The sequence below is a fragment of the Sciurus vulgaris genome (assembly GCF_902686455.1).
Source record: "Sciurus vulgaris genome assembly, chromosome: 6".
NCBI classification, from domain to species: domain Eukaryota; kingdom Metazoa; phylum Chordata; class Mammalia; order Rodentia; family Sciuridae; genus Sciurus; species Sciurus vulgaris.
Genome location: NC_136466.1, coordinates 144,382,012 through 144,403,077, shown reverse-complemented (window position 1 = coordinate 144,403,077; position 21,066 = coordinate 144,382,012). Strand labels below are relative to the sequence as shown.

The 21,066-nt window shown below is 34.3% G+C and overlaps 1 protein-coding gene across 3 annotated transcripts in view; it reads right to left on the bottom strand.

Moving 5' to 3' along the window:
* The window catches only part of ZFR (zinc finger RNA binding protein), a 77,695-nt gene that overhangs the window by 55,825 nt on the left and 804 nt on the right, over positions 1 to 21,066 (bottom strand). For 2 of the 3 annotated variants that reach the window (XM_079144485.1, XM_079144484.1), the window contains exons 3-4: positions 4,028 to 4,310; positions 2,057 to 2,201 (exon numbers count right to left, since the gene is read on the bottom strand). In XM_079144485.1, the coding sequence (XP_079000611.1) occupies positions 2,057 to 2,201; positions 4,028 to 4,310 (428 nt within the window). Of the gene's footprint in view, positions 1 to 2,056; positions 2,202 to 4,027; positions 4,311 to 5,414; positions 5,439 to 21,066 lie in introns of all 3 variants that reach the window. The other variant, XM_079144483.1, reaches the window with a different exon arrangement.

Below are 21,066 nucleotides of genomic sequence, written 5' to 3'. Positions count from 1 at the left end.
ACAATAAAAACCAACAAGAATAGGTGCTAGCAATTTCTTCTTGGTGAATTCTTATCACCAATATGAGTAAAAATATATAAATAATTTGCTACCTTTTCCCAAATGCTTCCTACACATTTTCAAAACTATACTTGGGCAAAATTTATAACTGAAACAGTAGTCTACTTTTAACTGAAAGATGAGAAGTTTTAGATAAGGGGTGTATGTGTATTTGGGCTAGTACTCTTGAGAACCAGACTTAATGTTAGGAACACAACAGAGAGTGCCTTCAAATATACTTTTCAATTTACATTAAAAATTTCAGGGCTTGGGGCTGAGGTTGTAGCTCAGTGGTAAAGTGCTTTATTGGGTCTGATCCTCAGCACCACATAAAATAAACAGATAAAATAAAGGTACTGTGTCTATCTACAACAAAATATGTATATAAAATAGTGATGTTCTTTTTTAAAAAAAATTTCAGGGCTTAACTCTATGGAACATGTTCATATACCATTCATTGCATTTTAACTGATTTCACCCTGGTGAACATTGATGTAACTGTTAACTCCCAAGGTATCACTGACTTAATTCTTCAAACGTCAATAGCTTCAGTGCAATTCAAATGAATATCACTAATGTCTCTGCTAAACTTTCTCCTGCTTTCAACCATATTCAAAACAAATGTATACTTTGAAAGAATCTTCTAAACCTTATTATCAATCACTAAAGCATACAAAGGTTATTTCTGCAAAAGTCAAATCTCAGAGGACCAATCACTTAAGATACCCTTTAACATTTACTTATTACCTATGAAATTTGAGCCACACACAGATGAAGATAATATTTTACAGAGAATAAACTAATATTCAAGACCTAAATGACTTCAAGAGTCACCCAGTATCAGAACTTAAGACTAAACCAAGACTTTCTCTTAGATAATTCATCACTCTTAAGTATGTACAAGCCTAGAATGATCATTAACTAAGAAGTTCATTATAGACAATTATACACCGACATTGATAGAGGCAAGCAAAACAACAACAACAAAAACAACCCAAGTACCAGTCAGTACAATTCAAAATATTTTTAAACTACTTTGAAGAGACTCATAAAACAGTAGAATGAGAAAGGACCCTACAGAAATCTAGGCCAACTGGTTCATTTATAGTTATTACAGAGATGGATTGAAAAACAAAAACAAAACTTGCCCATACTAGGGGTAAAGGCAGAGCTGAAAGCCAATTTCACTCTCTATGAGTTCAGGGCTCTATTCCATCCTCAGGTCCTTCAAAAATAATTAAAGTCACTTTTCAGACTTCAAAAAGCTTTGGTTTTAAAAGTTCTTAACTGAATCTATATGAGAAGTTCATCTTTTGAAGTCTACATATATGTAGGCTTCTTTGCATACAAAACACTTCCTGATTTAGAACATAACACTATATTGCAATTAATGTTATGAGTGGCTGATTACAGAACTGTCATTAAAAATGAGGGATGTTCATATATGAATACATGACCAGTGTAACTCTACTTCACATACAATCACAAGAATGGAGTTATATTCCATATATATAGAATATGTCAAAATATACTCTACTGTCATGTATTGTCTAAAAAGAACAATTTTTTTTTAAAAAGGCCAAAAAAAAAAAAAAAAAGAAAGAAAAGGAGGAAAACATGAATTAAAAATATGGGGCCCATTAATGAAGTCTCTATTGGTTACAAAGGCAATCAGCAATGTAAAGTATTCTAGGCATTTCTGGTGAAGGTAAGAATGTGGTCAGAATTATTGCCACAGCTCCTTTTGTATAGTTTATTTCAGCAGGAAGGGAAGTATCTGCCAAAATCACAAATGAAATATATTTCTAGGAGAAAAGGACATGATTACGAACTGTTTTCATTAACTTTTCTTTGACTTAAAGGTTCTCCAGTAGTTAAAACACAAAAGATATGGCTAGAACCTAACTCTCAATAACACCACTGATTTTAGATGGACTATGTTTATTTTCATTAAAAATATCCTGAATCATATATTTTGATGGTTTAAAATGAAACTGTGTAAGTTGATACAACCCACCTGTCTGATAGTAGGTTTCAGCAACAGAAGGTTGAGGCTGGGCAGCAGCAGCTACAGCAGCAGCAGTTGCTGTTGGTTGTTGGTAGTACTGTTTGCTATCATAAGCTACAGCAGGAGCTGTGGATCTTACATATGAGTATGAGTCCTAAAGAAAAGGAATGAAAGCAAACCTTGCTATAATTGGGAGGTAAAAAATCCTTACTGTATAAAAATATAATACAGAAAAACAACATAAATGTGAATCAACTCAATACAAAGAAAATTCATTTTGAACTGTATCAAGATCAAAAACACTTCCAACAGCATGTTTAACTTCTAAAATCAGAACCATCACTAAAATATTTAAAAATAACATTTATTCAAATAAAATTTAATTTCATTAAAAAATGCATGGCATAACTTGGGAGGCTAAGACAAGAGGATCACCAAATTCAAAGCTAGCCTCAGCAACATAGCAAGGCCCTAAACAACTTAATGAGACCATGTCTCAAAATCAATAAAAAAAGGGGCTGGAGAGGTGACTCATTGGTTAAATGATCCCAAGTTCAATCCCTGGTACAAAAAAACCAAAAAAAAAAGATTTATGGCAATCTTCCTTTAAAGATGGATCCTACAACATTAGGAAAAAAATGACCCATGGAGCTAGGGGTATAGTTCAGTGATAGAGAGCATGCCCAGCACACCTGAGGCCCTGGGTTTGAACTTCAGCACAACAAAATAAGAACATATAAAAAACCTAAACCATCTCAGTGTTATTAAGTTTTGTTATTAAGTTTTGCTCTAGTTTTCTCTTCATTTTTCTTTCATGGAAGATCAAGGTAAGCTGAGTGAATTCCAGTACTGTCTAAAGGAGGGGTGGAAGGCTGAAGAAGCAGGCAGGGTCGAGAACATGATGGATTTCATAGACCCAATTAAAAACAACTAAGTTTACTATACTCTGTCTCTGGGTGTAATGGAATAATCAAACACATCAAAAAGAATTCCAAATTTAGTAACTTGCCAAAAAATTAATAGCAAACATCAATTTTTTCACAAATTAAGTTTCTGTGCTTTAGAAAGAATATAAAAATCTGGGGGAAGTCCAGCAGGACTAAAGTCTAAAACCAAACAGCCGGGTGCAGTGTGCACACCTGTAATCCCAGAGGCTTAGGAGGCTGAGGTAGGAGGACAAGTTCAAAGCCAGCCTCAGCAATTCAGCGAGGCCCTAAGCAACTTAGCAAGATTCTGTCTCTAAATAAAAAATAAAAAGAACTGGGGATGTAGCTCAGTGGTTGAGCACCCCTGGTTTTAACCCCTAGCATCAAAATAAATAAATGCAAACAAAAGAGAAAATGGGTTAAATAAATTAGAACTAAATTTAATTAAATAAGCTAGTGGTAATCTAGTAATGTCTGCAAACAAAATACTATATAAAGGCCATTTAGAACTTCACTAAGAATGAACAGTACCTGGATGAGTAAGAGCATGAACAATTTTTGTTATTTACTAAAAAAGAAAATCTTGAAAACATAAACATACTGGCCATAGGATTTCCACTTTTGGTAAGTGTCAAGAGAAAATACATAATATATTTGTCCAATATAGCTTAGGACTGTGGACTATGTTTCAGATGGATAAATAACATCCTATTACAATCAAGAACATCTTTCCTATGTCTTCTTTTTTTTTTTTAATAAAAAACTTGGGGTACAAATTATTTAACCAAAAATTCATGTGCCACTTTTAAAAAGGTAAAGCAAACATATATATTATAGTGTAAAGTGGTAAGGGAGAATTATCAAAATTCATTTAAAGGAAACTTAATGCTTGGTGTCTCCAAAACATCTAAGAAAATCCATTCACTTTTCTCCATTGCGACATGTATATTTTGAAAGACTCAAGTTTGAGAAGTATTGGCTTGGGCATTATATTATACATTGGGAGCCCACTAAACTTTCACGTTAAGGCAACTGAATCTAGTAGTTTTCTTACCTGATAGTTCTGTGTAGTAGCTGGGGGTGGTGGTGGTGGTGCTTCTTGTTGCCTCTGGGTGTAACCATAGTCAGTTGCTGTGTGTGCAGTAGGGTAGCCTCCATAAGCAGCAGCTGTTGCGGCAGCTGCAACAGCTACTGGAGCGGGCCTGGCAACTGCAACTGTGGCGGCTGCTGGTGCATAGGCAGCAGTAACTGTGTGAGCAGCTACTGGAGCCTGATGGACAGTGTAGCTAGCAACTGTAGTTGGATGAGAATAGGCTACACCGGAAGCTGGCTGCTGGCTATATTGTGAAGTAGAAGAATAAATATAATAAAATTTAATTTTAAAATCAAGGAGTAAATCAACCTGAAGTCATTCAACAAATTAAAAGTACAACTGCAAGTAACTTAGTCACAGACTATAAAGTATTTGGACTCAATAAACCTACTACTTAACATCATATTTGTTTCTATTCTTTAATTTCCATTCCTGAATCCCAATACATTAAATATTCAAACACATTGTTTTAGATCATGGATGATATTGCAAAGGAAGGAGAGCAAACTGGGATAGGATCATTAGGAATAAAAAGAAAACTGCCAAATTAGGAATTTAAAGAAGTATTTGTTGTATGTGAAGGTCTTTACTGCATTGTAGTTTTTAAAATCTGAACCAAAAAAATCTACGTAATAATTATGTTCTAGGGTAGAAAACTTACACTGGACTATTAACCTAAATAAATGTTCCATCTTAGAGGCAGCGTTTCATTATAAAAATTTTTCTTAAAAATATGTTATAGGGCTGGGACTGTAGCTCAGGGAAAGAGCACTTGCCTGGCATGTGTGAGGCACTGGGTTCAATCCTCAGCACCACATAAAATTAAACAAATAAAATAAAGGCATGCTGTCCACCTACAATTACAATTTTTTAAAATGTTATAAAAGGAGATCTAAATCAGATGATTTGCAATCATTACCTGAAAAAAAGCAAAAATATTTTCCTTAACGAGTTATCAAATGAATTTCCACTTAACATTCTTAAATGTTTTATTACCCAGGCAAATTTAAGCTCACCACAAGTTTTAATATGAGCTGACAGTTAAGAATAGCTAAGGGGGTAGTGGGGACCTGGACACAAGCTGAAGCTGCACCAATAGAGTATCTGATTCATGGGATATAGTATAGGATATTCTGCATCGGTGTGCATGGTACCATAGAGTTTAGAATGAAAATTTGGGGCCATTATATTTTAACTGTATTATGGAAAACATTGAAAACTAGGCTGTGTCAAAGGAGAATTAAAATAAATCTTACAGATAAGGGGGTTTATTTCATGTAAAATTGGAAGACTTGAGGAAATTCAGTCTAGAAAAGGTGATAGCTGCCTTCTAAAAGAAGACACTTACTCCATGCTGCTCCAGAGAACAGAACTAGAACCAACAGATGGAAGTTACAGGGTGGCAGATTTCAGTCCAATATGAAAAAGAAAACAAAAAACAAAACAAACAAACAAACAAACAAAACTTAGAACAGGGTCCAAAGAACAGAATCCAAAGAAATGTTAATAATTTCTATTTGGATGAGGTTTCCATATTTTGATATAAAACTAACCAACATTTTCTACATATATGCCAAATTATAAGACAGGAAAAGGAACTTCATATTTTAGTAGTGGGAAATTGGTAGGGAATTGACATTTTCTATGAGCAATTCCACATCCTTAAAAAGCGCCAATAAGCAAGTTATACTTCTTCAAAATTCCTATACCTGAGAAAAAGAGTTATATTTAAAAGATAAATACACCAGGTCTGTGAAATCTGTATTAATTATTTACTAACAGAGTAAGATTTCACACATCCAAACTACATTGTACAGAAAGGACTTTGGTTATATAAAAATTCAGATAGTCTTGGATTCTTATGCAGTTGTCTCTTGGTATCTATGTGAGATTGGTTCTAGGACACCTCGTGGATAACAAAAACCAAAGATACTAAAAAATCCTTACATAAACTGCTCTAGAATTTGCAAACAACCTATACACATCCTCCTGTAAACTGCAGATCATCTCCAGATTACTTGTAACACTTAATATAACGTAAATATTTGTATGTTGAATAAAGACAAAAAATGCCTGCATGTTTGATATAGATGTAATTTCTTTTGAATTTTTCCATTCACAAAGTAGAACCCACAGGTACAGATGGCTGACAATACTGTTTCCATTCAAGCCACCATTTGTTATCCAGTATCTGTGCAAATTTCTTGGTCCCCAAAGTTTATCCCATATGACAAAAAGCAAGTGGGAATATAGTGGGAATGTCAAGTCAGCTAGGCAGGCCATTTGATTTATACTGCCTGATTATAATCCTAAAAGTACATGTGATGCAGGAAGATGATCATATGCTCTAATTTATCCCTACTGCCACAGTGTAAAAGTATTCTCTGTCAACTTGCCCTAGTATTTCAGTTTAAACAATAAAGTATAGTCACCCTTCCCAGGAAGCTTAAAGAAAAGATGCCAGTTGAATTAGCAATTACTGTACATACATCATAGGCTGCCTAATCCAACTCTGTCCTGTAGAGCTTGATACCTACTCATCTGGACTGAAATGATAACTTCTACCAAAAGCATTAGGAAGAATGATAATGCAGTTACAATTCCCAGCTCACCAAGGACTAGGGCAGGTAAACACTATTCAGAATAAGGTCCTCTGGTATGTTATTCTAAATCCATCTGAAAAATTCTTTCAATTACAAATATCCTTAGAAAAATTACCTTTACCATGACACAGATGATCAGATTCAACAAATTAATTATACTGATTCGATAACAATCTCCCTGCATAAAACATAAAATGTACCTGTCTTTAAATTATTTCTTGAGTAAAACAGGGCATGAAATAAACAAAAATTCAAATATTTGTGAAATATGGGACTTTGATTTCCTAAGCATCCTGTATAGTAGAAACTCCTATTTGGATAATAATCAGCTTTGTGAATAAAATCTAATCATCTTAAATTTAAACTGGACAAGCTAATTAAACAATTATGAAACACAAGAATAATATGTGTAACAAAGGTAAAGAAATACTTTGTCAGACATAAAGATATTTCCCTTGGTTAAAAAAAAAAAAAAAAGAACATACAGTATTTAGGGAATTCTTAAAGAGTAAAAAACATTCTTTATATTCTTGGATTTGCCTTGGAAGTTAATGACCAGTTTCCTACCTCCTTATCAAAAAGTGAGCTAGAGGCCTTACTAAAATAAAACTTCCAGGCAGACTATTGCTTTTTCTTAAAACAAATAAATTAATGAACAACAAAAATCACCAGGTTTTGAAAACAAGCCTAGTCTAACCAAAACAAATGATGACCCTATGGGAAATAAATATCTCAAGGTAACAGATGAGAATTTCCCAAAACTAATTTGTATCTACAAAACAAGAACTTAACACTGCTTAGAAGATGAAGTTGAGAGATTTGGTCAAGTTAAAGATATGAAAAATATAAAAGAGAAAGGATAAATTTACAAGGTCTAATATCCAAATAGAAGGAATTCTAGAGAGAAAAGAAAAAAGCAGATGAAAGAAATAAAGAGATCTGGGCCTGGTGGCACATGCCGGCAATTCCAGCATCTTGAGAGGCTGAACTCAACTCAGTGAGGCCATAAACAACTCAGTGAGACTCTTCTCAAAATAAAATACAGAAGGGCTGGGGATGTGGTTCAGTGGTTAAGTGCCCCTAGGTTCAATCCTTTCAACCCTGGTATCCACCAAAAAGGAAATGAAAGGAAAAAAAGGAAAAGGAAAAGGAATTAAGAAAACTCCCCGTTTCTGCAGGAATACATGTTTTCAAATTCAATGGTGGACCTACACAATGCAAGTAAAACAGAATAAGAGAACCAAACCTGGAGTCAGTATTTTACAACACTGCAACAGCAAAAAAGATCCTTCAATTTGCCAAAGTAGAGGAAACAAACAAAAAACCCCTCAAAACTAGTCACCTACAATGAAATGAAAATTAGTTCTTAATTGATATGCTAGTGGCTAGTAGACAATAGGGAAATGTCTGTTCAAAATTCAGGGAAAAATGATTATTAATGTAGAATTCTGTACTCAGCCCAACTATTCAGCATAATAAGGATATTTTTAGACACGTGGGAATGAAATTTACCTCTTGTAAGCCTTAGGAAATTACAAGATGATACACTCCAGGCTAAACAAAATGCATACCAAGAAATCTTGGGGTCACGAAAACAGTGAAGAAAGATGAAAAGTGTAGGTCAGCAGCTACACAGCAGGCCCAGACATCAATGGTTTAAATTGCAATTAGCAGAACAGTGATCTCTGAGAGAATGATGTCCAGGAAGACAGAGGATTACAACAGAGGAAACAGGGAGCCTAGAAATCTCAAAATATAATCAAGACAGTGATAACAGGTTTAAAAAAAAAAAAAAAAAAAAAAAAGTAGTGAAAGACTTCAGGAAATATGAAACTACCCAAGAAAGGCATGATCCCAGTAGATGATGACTTCACAATTGGGCAATTAGTACAGTATAAAAAAGGAAAAATCCATTTGAACTTCAGCCTAGGAAGGTTTTCTATTAAGTGGTATAGGATTGTAAAAATGAACATACTGGGAATCGTGATCATAGAATTAACGGTACCTGGATCCCCAGTGAATACTATTTACATAATCATAATGGAAGAGTTTTTGCTTGAAAGTTTTGGCACCAACCTAAACTACAAAAGTTAAACTATGACTGCAGAACATAGCATAAATGTTTTAAGCAGAACTACAAAATGAGAGATGGGTGTGGAAAGAAGCAAAGCACAAGCATTTAAAGATTCTTAGAGAATGTTTAATTTTTGATGGGCTAGAAATGGAATGTATTATCTGAAAAAATAAAAAAGAGCCTACCACTGAATTTGGGAAGAGGAAAAATGAGAAGAGAGGATAAGCACTAAATTTTAAACAGTAACTACAAGGAAATAAAAATATAATTGCATACAGTTGATAAATTAAACAGCAAAAAAGGCACTTTATTTTGTCAAACAGAGATTAACACCAAAAGAAAACTAGAAAGTATTAGGGCAAAGGACTTTGGGAAGGGTAAGTTTTTAGTTTCCATATGACAGTAGCTCTCAAAATGTGATTCACAGATTCCTAAGACCTTTACAAGGGGTTCGTGAGGTTCTCCCTTAATTTAAACTTATGGAGACCAGACTGCCTTTGTAAATTTTAATCCAAACAATTTACTGCAACAGGTAAAATGCAGAAACAGATTTGGGAATCCAATAGCTTTGACTGAGACAATAAAACAATTTTGTAGAAATGTAAAACAAGGCTTCTGATTTATTTGGAATTTCATTATTTTTCAGATATTTTTGGTTGTCATGCAAATATATTATTCTTATTTTAAATGACTTAATATTTTTAATTTCTTAAATATAATTTCTAATGTAATAAATATCAATATAGCCCCCAAAACAAAAGTTCTTTGGGATCATCAGAAGTGTCAGGAGTCCTAATACCAAAAAGTTTGAGAATTGCTATTCTTATGATACAGTCCACTAACTTTGAGTCTGTAATGATTATTCAGCACTCATTTCCCTGCTATTTATTACCCCTTAAAGCAAAAAGATTCTGTTTATTGTGCAACAATAAAAAGTTGCACAGGTTATTAATAACTATTTACAGTGAAGTATGATTTATAATTAACAGGAACCTAACAGGAGATTACTTAACCTAAACTCAAGAATTATATAATAAGTAGGACCAAAGCCTGAAAAGTGTGGTCCCAGTGTATGTACTCTTAGCTACCACGTCTACCCTATAAACCTGTATTCTGAAATAGTTTACAACATGGAGATAAATCCAACATGACAAAAATCAATTAATGTAATTAATATACCACAGAAACAGCATGAAAGCCAAAATCGATGCGATCATATCAAATGATGTAGAAAAACCATGTATTAAGACTCAACACTCTTTTGCTGGGCACCGTGGCAGATGCCTGAAATCCCAGGGAATTGGGAGGCTGAGGCAAGAGGATCACGAGTTCAAAGCCAGCCTCAGCAACTTTGTGAGGCTCTAAGCAACTGGGTGAGACCCTGTCTCTAAATAAAATACAAAATAGGGCTGGGGATGTGGCTCAGAATCCCCAGTAACTCCCACCCCACCAAAAAAAAAGAAAAAGATTCAACACTTTCATGATAAAAAGCACTCAACAAACTAGGAATTGAAGAAAATGACTTCAACATAATAAAACTATTTATGAAAAGGTCTACCACTAACATCATAATCAATGGTATAAGACTCAAAGCATTTCCTTGAAGACAAAGAACAAGCCTTCTATGTAACATGGAACTGGAAATCATAGCCGAAGGAACTATGCAGGGAAAAAGAAAAAAAAAATGCATCCAAATAAGAAAGAAAATATCTGTTTACTAATGATGATACTGTATGTAGAAATCCCACAATATTCCATAAAAATGAACTGTTAGACTAAAATAAGCAAATTCACCCAAAAGTTGTAGGATACAAAGTCAATACACAAACATTGGTACATTTCTACATATTAATAATTCAAAAAGAAAACAATTCTATGTACAACAGAATCAAAATAATAAAAATATTTAAGAATAAACTTAATTCAAACTATAAAACACTGCCACAACATTTAAAGATACAAATGGAAAAACATCCCATGTTCGTGGGTTGGAAGACTTAGTATCAGGATGTCAATACTCAGTGAGCTAGAGAGTCAATGTAATACATATCAAAATCCCAATGACTTTTTTTTTTTTCCCAGAAACTTAAAAATCAATTCTAAAATTTGTATGAAATCGCAAGGGAACCCAAATAGCCAAACAACCTTAAAAAAGGACAAAGCTGGAGGTCACACTGCCTAATTTCAAACTAAAATAAGCTATGGTCATTAAAACAATGTGGTACTGGCATAAACACATTGATCAATAGAAAAGAATAAAGGGTCCAAAAATAAACCTTTGCATAGAGTCAACTGATTTTTGACAAGGGTGCCAAGACCATTCAATGTCTTCTCCTTGCAAAAAAAATAAAACTGATCCTTACTGAACAGCATATTCAAAAAATAACTCAAAATTGATGAAAGGACTGTGTACACAGGGTGCAGCTCAGAAGCGGAGTATGTACTCAGCATGTATGAGGTCCTGGGTCCAATGCCCAGTAATTCCCCTCCCCACACAAAGATCCAACTATAAGTGCTTAAATATAAAACTATAAAATTTCAAATAGAGAACAGGAAAAATTTGATCACAGAAGATTTGGTAATGACAGACAACTGAACTACATCAAATTTAAAAACTTACATGAATTTAAGGGCATAACCATCATATTGAAAAGACATATTGAAAAGCAAAAGAAAATAACTGTAAATTAGTTGGATGTGGTGACACACACAGGACGCTTGAGGCATAAGCATCATAAATTTGAGGGCAGCCTGAGCAACTCAGCAAGACTATCAAAATAAAAAGACATGGGGAACATAGCTCAGTGGTCAAGTGCTTGCCTGGCACATGAAAGGCCCCGGACTGGATTCCCAGTATGAGGGAAGGGGCATAAAGAACATATAAAAAGATGCTCAAAATCACAAATGATCAGAGAAATGCAAATCAAAGTTATAACAAGATATTCTTTCACATCCACAAGAATGGCTATTATGAAAACTAAAGTGTTTAAGATATATGAAAGGAATTAAAATTCTGTACTGTTGATATGCCTAAACTGGGCAACTCAGTGAGACCCTGCTTCAAAATAAAATTTAAAAATTGTCAGGGGATATATACATATAGTTCAGTGGTAGAGCAGCTGCCTAACACGTCCAAGACCTGGATATAAGTCCCAGTATCACAACAATAAAAACCTAAAAAAATAAACATCATATAACCCAGCAATCCTATTTTTGGTATATGTCCAAAAAATTAAAAGCACAGTATCCATGAAACTTTATACACATTCAATGTCATATATTCAGTCTCAAAAAAGGAAGGAAATTCTGTCATATGGGTGCACCATGGATGAACCTTAATAACATTATACTAAGTGAAATTGGACAGTTGCAAACAATAAATACTTATATATCTATAACAACAGAATTCATAGAAACAAAAAGCAGAATGGAAGTGATCAGGGACTGGGGAAAGGGTAAAAGAAGTTCTTGTTTAATGGGTCTGGTTTCAGATTTTCAAGATGAACAAGGTCTGAAGATGTGTTTCAAAATGTGAACACAATGCTTACTGAACTATATACTTAAAAATAACTAAGGTGGTAATTTTTATGACAAATCTGATAGTACACTCCCACATTCTGACTTAATTATGGCTACTTAAAGAGTTTTTCAAAGTAGAAAAACAAATGAACATTTAGCATTCATTTAGTATTCAAAAATCTTAGCAACTACAAGACATTTAAAAATGGGGACAAAATATTTTTTAAAATTTATCTCTCATATGAGTGAACAAACTGGACAGAAAAGGAAATTCTGTAGCTAAAAATCACAGGTAATCCCAATTAGACTAAGTTATACTCCATTTGTATATGTCAAAATATACTCTACTGTCATGTATATCTAAAAAAGAACAAATTTTAAAAAAAAGTAAAAAAAATAAAAAAATAAAGCACACACACGTAAACTAGGCTATTCTGATGGCATCTGCTGATCCCTGGAGGTCTAGAACAGTGCTACTTAAGGTAACAGGTCTTCAAACTGCTATTTTTCTGCAGGGAAAGAAAGTTAAGTACTGAAATTAAATCAATGTATCACTTCCCAAGAGAATTTCATTACCAAAAACAGTTGAATTAAACTATGTTTAGTAATATAGTTGGTTTGCATTATTCTACACATACCTTTTATAGACTGTCAACGAAAGGTCATAGAGCAGCACAAGTCTACCACACTTTGAGTGGTATAAAAGCAAAACTTTCCACCAGATATGAGTGTCAGTTCTTAGGATGAGTAGACAGTGCATGAGTAATGAGAACCCCAAATCTACTGCTTACAGCAGCGACTACTCTCGTCGGGAGCTCCAAACCTTCCCACTTTATCCAGTGCACTGCTGTACAAATATCATTTTCTGTGTTAGCAGAGACATGGAAGAATTGGGAAGTAAAAGCTTAGAATTTGGGAGCTCCCAAAAGGAATGACAACATTAGGTGAATTAGAAAAAAAGCTCTCTTCCATCTTTAAGGAAAAATTAAAAGGAAACTTCAGCTGTGCCTTTGTGTAAAGAATAGAAAAGCTTTCCCTTTAACCGCAATGTTCAGGTTCTGGAATTCACATTTGACCAGGATCAAAGCCAAGAAGATAATTTAATCTAACTCTACACCGTATTTCAGATGACACAAAATATTTATTTCTCCCTAAATGTTGCAGACAATGTTCCAACAAACAAAAGACCAATTTAAAAAAAAAAAATCACAAGCCCCATAAGAAACAAGCTACTATGTATAAGAGTCTACAGAATTAAAAAGAAATTTTTATTTCTGGGAAAACAAACAAACAGGTAGAAGAATTACTGGGTACAAAATATAAACAAATTTACGAGAGTAAAAGAGACTACCAAAGATCAAGGAACAAGATAAAAAATAATCAGATGAATTTTTAAAATAAGCAGAACCACCCCCCCCAAAATTAAATATAGTATATACAAATCACAACCAGAAACTCAGAAAGGTATTATATAAACAACTAGACACAGTTGACAAAAACTTAGTGAACTGGAAAACATCTGTAAAAAGTACAAAGAAAGAAATTTAAAAAAATAAGAGACTGAAAACCCAGAGGAGAAAATAAAAAGTATTAATTTACAACTAAGTGGTACTGCAAATGGAGAAAAACAAGAAAGAAATATCTGATAAGACTGCCCCAAATTAATAAAAAATAATCTTCAGATTTGGGATCCCAATAAACTCCAAGTAGGATTAAATAAAAGGGAATTCATATCAACATACGCCCAAGTGAAATGGTAAACAAAAACTCTTAAGCAGCTGGAAGAAAAATCTGTCTACAGAAACTAAGTGATGACTACTCAAGCATAAGGACATTTTTAAAATTGTTACTCTTATACTAACCCTAAAGGAAATTCTGATTTACTTTAGGAAAAATAAAAACAATCTCATAATGAATGAATGTTAAGCAAAAAGTGATAAATATGAAGGTAAATTTAAATAATCATTTGCCATATACAACAATTATGTCCAACAACAGTTGGTCGAAGGGTTAAAAAAATCTACATTGTACAATAGCCTAAAATTTTTTACAGGAAGTCCTTGTAACTAAGTGCAAATAGTCAGAAATGTTCAAAAAGGAGGAAAAGCTAATAGATACCATAAATTAACTAAAAGTGCTCTGAAACTGTATTCATGAAAAACACAAATTTTATTATTTCTCAAATATACTGAAATCACTTCGGGGAATGATATAACTATTCACAGAAGTGGAAAAACTAAAAGTAGCCACTGGTTAATTCTGTTTTTTTATATATATGTTTTAAAACAAACTTATTGGAAGATTTTCAGAAACGTTTGGATTTCAAAATGTGGGTAAGGGATCAGAGACTTCTAAAAAGAAAAACCATCAGATACTCCAATAGTAATTCAAGTAGAAGAGTGTTGTGATTAAACTTATATTTTATAAAGAACATTATGCTCACGGTAAAAAAAAAAGATTCAGAAGGCAGGGTTGGGGTTAGTGAGAGAAGCTATAAGTCATCTTCATAAATTACAGCAATTCATGGTTATTGTTTAAAGGTCTTTCTTGATTTTCTTTTTACTAAAAAAGTATGACTTAAACTTATTTTCAAGGAAATTCTTTAACAGTATCTCTTTCTTTCCCTTGCTTTGCCTTAAACATAGATGTTTACCAATTTTGTAAACAAAGCTTATTCTTTATTTTTCTTTCATTCACTCAAAACAAATGCTACTGTACTTTTCTGGTTTTATTCCTATTCACAGCTAGGGATCATCATCACATGGAGACTATCCAGATTTATGCTACCAACCAACATCCCTTTTCTGAACCCTATTTCCCACTACCTACTGAATAACAGCTAAAATTGATGGGAACACAATGTATGCCAGTTACTATTCTGAACATTTTATGAACAACAATGAATCTTCAAAACAATACAATGGAAGAATGCAGAGGCCTCTGGGGTGCTGACAATGTTTTGTTTTATTTAGTTTGGGTGCAGTTTACACAGGTGTACTCAGTACCTTCTTACTTGTGTAGTTTTCTTTTTATACATAATACACTTCAATAAAAATATTCTTAAAACTTCAATCTATTGAGGTAAAAAATATCTCCAGTTTACAGGTAAAGATACTGAAGTATCAGGAGACCACTTTGTTCAAGGTCACATGGCAGGTAGAAGAAACCAGATACAGCTTAAGTAGTCTAACTTCAGAGCCCATCTGGTTTCAAGCACATAAGGCAATTTACACATTCCTGTCTTGGCTCAATACAGCTCCTTTGTCTAAAATGACACTCCCTCCATTTAAAAAATGTAAAACCATGTCATCTACCTCAAACTCCATAGTCAGAATCCTCCAATTTCCCATTTCAGAATTTCATAAAAAGTTATGGAGCTTATCACAGCATAATTATTTGTACTAATAGCTGTTTCTACCCTCCTGCCCCAGAAATGTGAACTTCTTGAGAAAGTTTTGCACGGTGTTTTGCACATTTCACTAGTTTTATTCCTACTTAGTAGGATTGATGGCTGTATCTAACAGGACCTATTTGAAATTTAATAATCTCATTTAATACTGCTACAACAGGAATGCTACTACCTTTTGCCTGATCTTAGGTCCAGAGAATTTTAAGTCTTGTCTTTCTTTTTTGCAGTGCCAGGGATTAAACCAAAGGCCTCAAGCATGCAAATACTCTACCACTCAAGCCATACCTCCCAGCCATTTTTGTATTTTATCTTGAAACAAGGTCTTACCATGCAGTCCAAGGTGGCCTTGAACTCCCAATCCTCCTGCCTCAGCTGCAATTATAGTTGTATGCCACTATGCCCTGCTAATGTACTCTTACTAGTTCCCACTTTTTGTCTGATAATTTTAATAATCATGTTGTCTGCAAATAAGAAAAATCTTCTTCCCTTCCCTGTTACACTGAAACCTGCCACCAATGGACAGAAGCACGTACTTTTAAAAGATTCACTGTGAGATTATGAAGTTCCACACAGTAAGCATATATTAGATATTAACCAAGGAGTTATTTTTTAAAAAATGTTTTTAGTTGTAGGACACAATACCTTTATTTTGCTTAGTTTTATGTGGTGCTGGGGATCAAACTCTATGCCTCACTTGTGCTAGGAAGTGTTCTACCACTGTGCTACAACCCCAGCCCAACCAAGGGGCTTTTAAAAACCATTATGGTATTGTTATTAAAATCTCTACTTTATAGGAAATACTACAGCATTGGTAGGAATATTTACTGAAAGCCAGGTTCTAGGATAGGAGGCTTTATATTCAATTTTCACCTCAACACAAGTTGGGTGAGAAAACAGTGGTAGAGAGGCTAAGTACCTGGCCAAATGACAGAGGAGATCAAGATGGGATTCAAATCCAAGTCTGACTAGCTCCAAAAGTCACGTTCTTTTCAACATAGTATATAATAAGGCAGCATACTCAATACACCTTAACATTCTATACAGGGATATTTTGGCTCATCCTAATCCTCGTTTTTTTTTTTTTTTTTTTTTTTTTTTGCAGTGTTGGGGATCAAACCCAAGGCTTTAAGCATGCTACGTAAGCACTCTGCCACCTAGCTATACCCCAACACTTTTCAACTACTCTTAAGGTTCTAAAAACATATAAGGGAACTATCTTAAGTGTAACAGCAACTGTAACTATCCTTTAAGAAAGAAAATTTTCATTATTTCAAACTTATTCAAACAATGTACTTTCTAGGGTCTCTGATTCAACAATGGAAGAGCTAATATAAAGTTGGAAAAAAAATTTTTTTTAAAGTTAGTAAATTTCCATCACCATAGTTGGTCTCAAAAACCTGTTCACCTGGTTTTTTCACCTCCTCAGTCAGTTAGTGATTAATCCTTAGACCTTACTAGTGTTGCTTTTATTCTTTCCTTTAAGATACAATATTTTTAACTCTATCTTCAAAAGCATAAAAGAAAAATGAAAAAAGTAAACTCACTGGCTAATCAACCTGTTAGTCAACCCAAGTTATCTTAGTGATATTTACACACTTATCATCAAGGAACATGTGTCTCAAAAGACATCTCAAAATCATTAGATGAAATTCCTTCTTTTGACTAGAATTTATCATTAGATAAAATTCCTTCTTTGGATCCTTAATTTAAATGTCCATCAACAGTAAAAATTCACTTTGACATTTAACATTTGCAAAAACTAAGAATATGGGGGTACTCTGCATGTTGATGCAAAATTTAAAGTCTCAATTCAATAAACATTAGCTAAAACATACTAAAAAAAAAAAAGCTGAATCCAGAATGGCAGGTAGACATCAATGACATACCCAAGAGTTATATAAAGGACAAAGAAAAATAATTTAAGCACAAGGTAAAGATTTAGGTTACCCAGGTAACAAATATCTTGACTTAAAAGGAAAATAACAAGGAATGTCCAAGGTTTTTCTAAAGAATAAGTGCAAGGAAACTGGCTGTTTAAAACTCTCAAACGGTTACATCCTATTAATTGCAGAATGGATAAATTTTATAACATCTATTTGAATATGCCCCAAATCCCTTTGAAAAACTCAAGAACTACTATGAGAAATTCTGTATCCCTGTCAAAGGAATAGGGGAAAAAGATTTTTGATCTTATAAAGTCTTTCCCATTGAGAATTATTTTCCTTCACATTCTTTGTTAAAAGTTCTTTTCCCCAATAATTTATTGAAAAATAAAATCAGTCCTGTATTTCTAAAAGTGCATCTTCTCAAACAAAAAGGTGCTACATTCAAGTAGGTTATCCACCCAAGTTCCCTTTCTGCCAGGAGAGCATCCATGAAATTTCACCATGCCTGAAATTTGCTGTTCTGTGCACCTACAAATTAAAGTCCTATTAAAACACACAATTTTTTAAAAAAATTTTCCAAGGGGCAGAAATCTGTGGAAGGTAAGAAAATAAAAAGATTACATTTGCAAAAATGCATAGTGGGTTTATTTACAAAATACATAAAACAGGAAGAAAATAGCAAATGATGGTACTGTAACACAAAGACTGAGTAAATGCTTACCCCAAAAAAGTTTAACATGCATTATCACAAATAAAACCTAAAAGTTATTACAAGAATTTGGATCTCTCTATAATATCTTAACTTATCTTCAGTATGCCACTATGAATATCAACTAAAGCTGGGGATGCAGCTCAGTGGTAAAACACTTAGTTGCCTAGCACGCATCAGGCCTTGGGGTTCAACTCCTAGCGTTACCCAAAACAAAAAATGATCCCTAATCCTAAAATAAATTTAATCAAATATTTGCACAACTGAAACCAAGAAAACTAAGAACTGGAATTAAAATTTAGATGTAGAACATTTACTTTCGATTATCTACAGTCAATGACAAGTGAAACGACTCATTCACATCCTCCACAAGTATAGATTTCCCTGGGTTTCAGATCTTTGAAATTAACAAACACAAAATTAACTGTGTTCTTTCACTCTGAAAGTTCCAAACTATTTTCAGCCAGAAGAAAAATTTAGCATCATAAAATGCTTTTTTTGCCCATGCTTTTGCTATTCATGTTATTTTTCATCTTCCTTGGCCAATGTATTAGCATCATTGGGTCTGATTTCTTGCTAAATAAATGCAAGCAATTTTCACGTACTCTATGTACAAGGACAGAAAGAGCCTTAATAATTTGTTTTGATAACATGCATTCAAAGACTAGTCTTTTCTCATTAGATATACACAGAACAATTCAATAATTTGGACTGCTGTTATAGTTTACTGAAATGAATTCAAGACCCCTCAAAATATTAGGTACAAAATTTTGTAATAAGGTCCTATACTGGGATAACACAATACATATAAATATCTTTAAAATTAAGTGTCTTTAAATTGATATTTCTTCCTTTTATTTCTGTCTGTAGAAATGTATTTAGAAAAAATATTTCAGAACTGCAACAATATACAGAAATTCTATAGTAAGTTTCTCATACTGGGATAAAACAGGTAGATGTAAATATTTTACCAAAAAAATTAAGTATCTTTAAATTGGTACTACCTTCCTTTTCTTCTTTTTCTTTCTTTTTTTTTTCCTGCGGTGCTGGGGATTGAACCCAGGGTCTTGGGCTTGCAAGGCGGGCACTCTACCAACTGAGCTATCTCCCCAGCCCTACCTCCCCTTTTATGTTTGTATTTAGAAACAAAAAATTTCTAAACTCCAACAAAAAAAAACCCCATCGCTTTTCAGTAAGGAGCTGATTCAACAAATCTATCACTCAGTTGATACTAAAAAAACAGAAAAATACTGCATAAAAACAGCCCTTTCTAGAACACGTGGTACTTGCTAACAGTAGATTTATGGCACAGATGCTGATTAGTTATTTCATTTCCCTGAAAATAAAATGACTTGTTTTTTTCTCTCCAGAAAAATTACTAACTCTAAAAGGGTTTATTAAAGTAGCTGAAACTTACTGTATAATTATTACAACTTGTAAGCAAAGGAAAATGTCTGAAAAGTCCCAAGATTCTGCTGTAACAATGCCCTTTCAGTTCTTTTTTTCAATACAGGCCTCAAGATAAGAGACTTGTAAAATGCCACATAAGCTGATGCATTCAACGATTAGTAAAATACCAATTTTTTCAATATAATGTACACTAATACATTTTAAAATCAATGGGGTCTTAAACACTTTATCTTATTTCAAATTGGCAGCAATTTTTTCCCAGGAGCACATATAATAATGGTGCCTCTTGCAACAAATAGCATCCTAAGATTCCAAAAAATAGGACAATTTCTCAGAATTGCAAATTTCAACCCCAAAACAAAGTTGATCCAGTACTAATTTTTACAGGTGGAGAAAATTAAAACCTAGTTGTATGCTGTCCCCAAAATCACAAAATCAAGAGCAAAAGAGATTGTCATTCGAGTGTTCTGATTCCCACTGATGCCCTTTTCCAGTACACAACCTGTCCCCTGAAGGGAATGGGGAAAAAAAAAAACAACCCAAAAACCAACAACCTATTTGGGTTTAATACCTAAAAAGCCTAATACATTCGGACACCTATACATTTTTAAAGGTTACTACTACTCAGGAGCCATGTGTGCTTATGATCTAAATCAGGAGACTGTCAGAATGACAAGTGTAGTAACAATAAAACATCCATCCAGTTTTATGTTTTTATCTCTGAAAAGCTTTACAATGAACTACAGACAGTTCGGAATTGACAGCTTCCCTTAAGGTAGAGATTTCAGCCAGGGCATTGCAATGACTCAGTATAATCTCAACTGCGTTCCCTTTTCCCCAGAGAAGAAAGACCCCAAGGTGAATAAGTGGCCCACCTGAAGCCTAAATTCAGTAGCTAAAACAAGGTTGTGCACTCACTTATCAGCACCAAAAACTTGCACATCTTTTCCAGTTAACTAACAATTCACAGGTGGTTGGCATATTAACATCTCCCTCTGCGTGGAAAACTGAGGGAGCACGATGAAAGCAGTGACGCCAGAAGTAGGTTTGCAGGACTGGGGGTGGGAGGGGGCAGGGGAAACAGGACGGAGAAGAAGGTGCCGAGACAACGACATGTATCTGGGCTCTGGGGGCTGGAGCACAAGGCGAAGACCAAGAGCGGCGTCGCAGGAGAGGCCGATGGGCCTGCGACTCGACACTCCTCATGAGATCCCCTGGATTCCCTCTCCATCTCCCAAGCAGGAGGAAGATAGGAGGTGGGGGCCGGAGAGGCGGAGGCGGGGACTGGGGGCCTGCCGGACGACGGTGGCGGGCGGCTCGGCTCCGCTCCAAGGCCGCGGGAGGCCATTTTAACTCCGGGGCAGCGAAGGCCCCAGCGGCCCTCCACGTC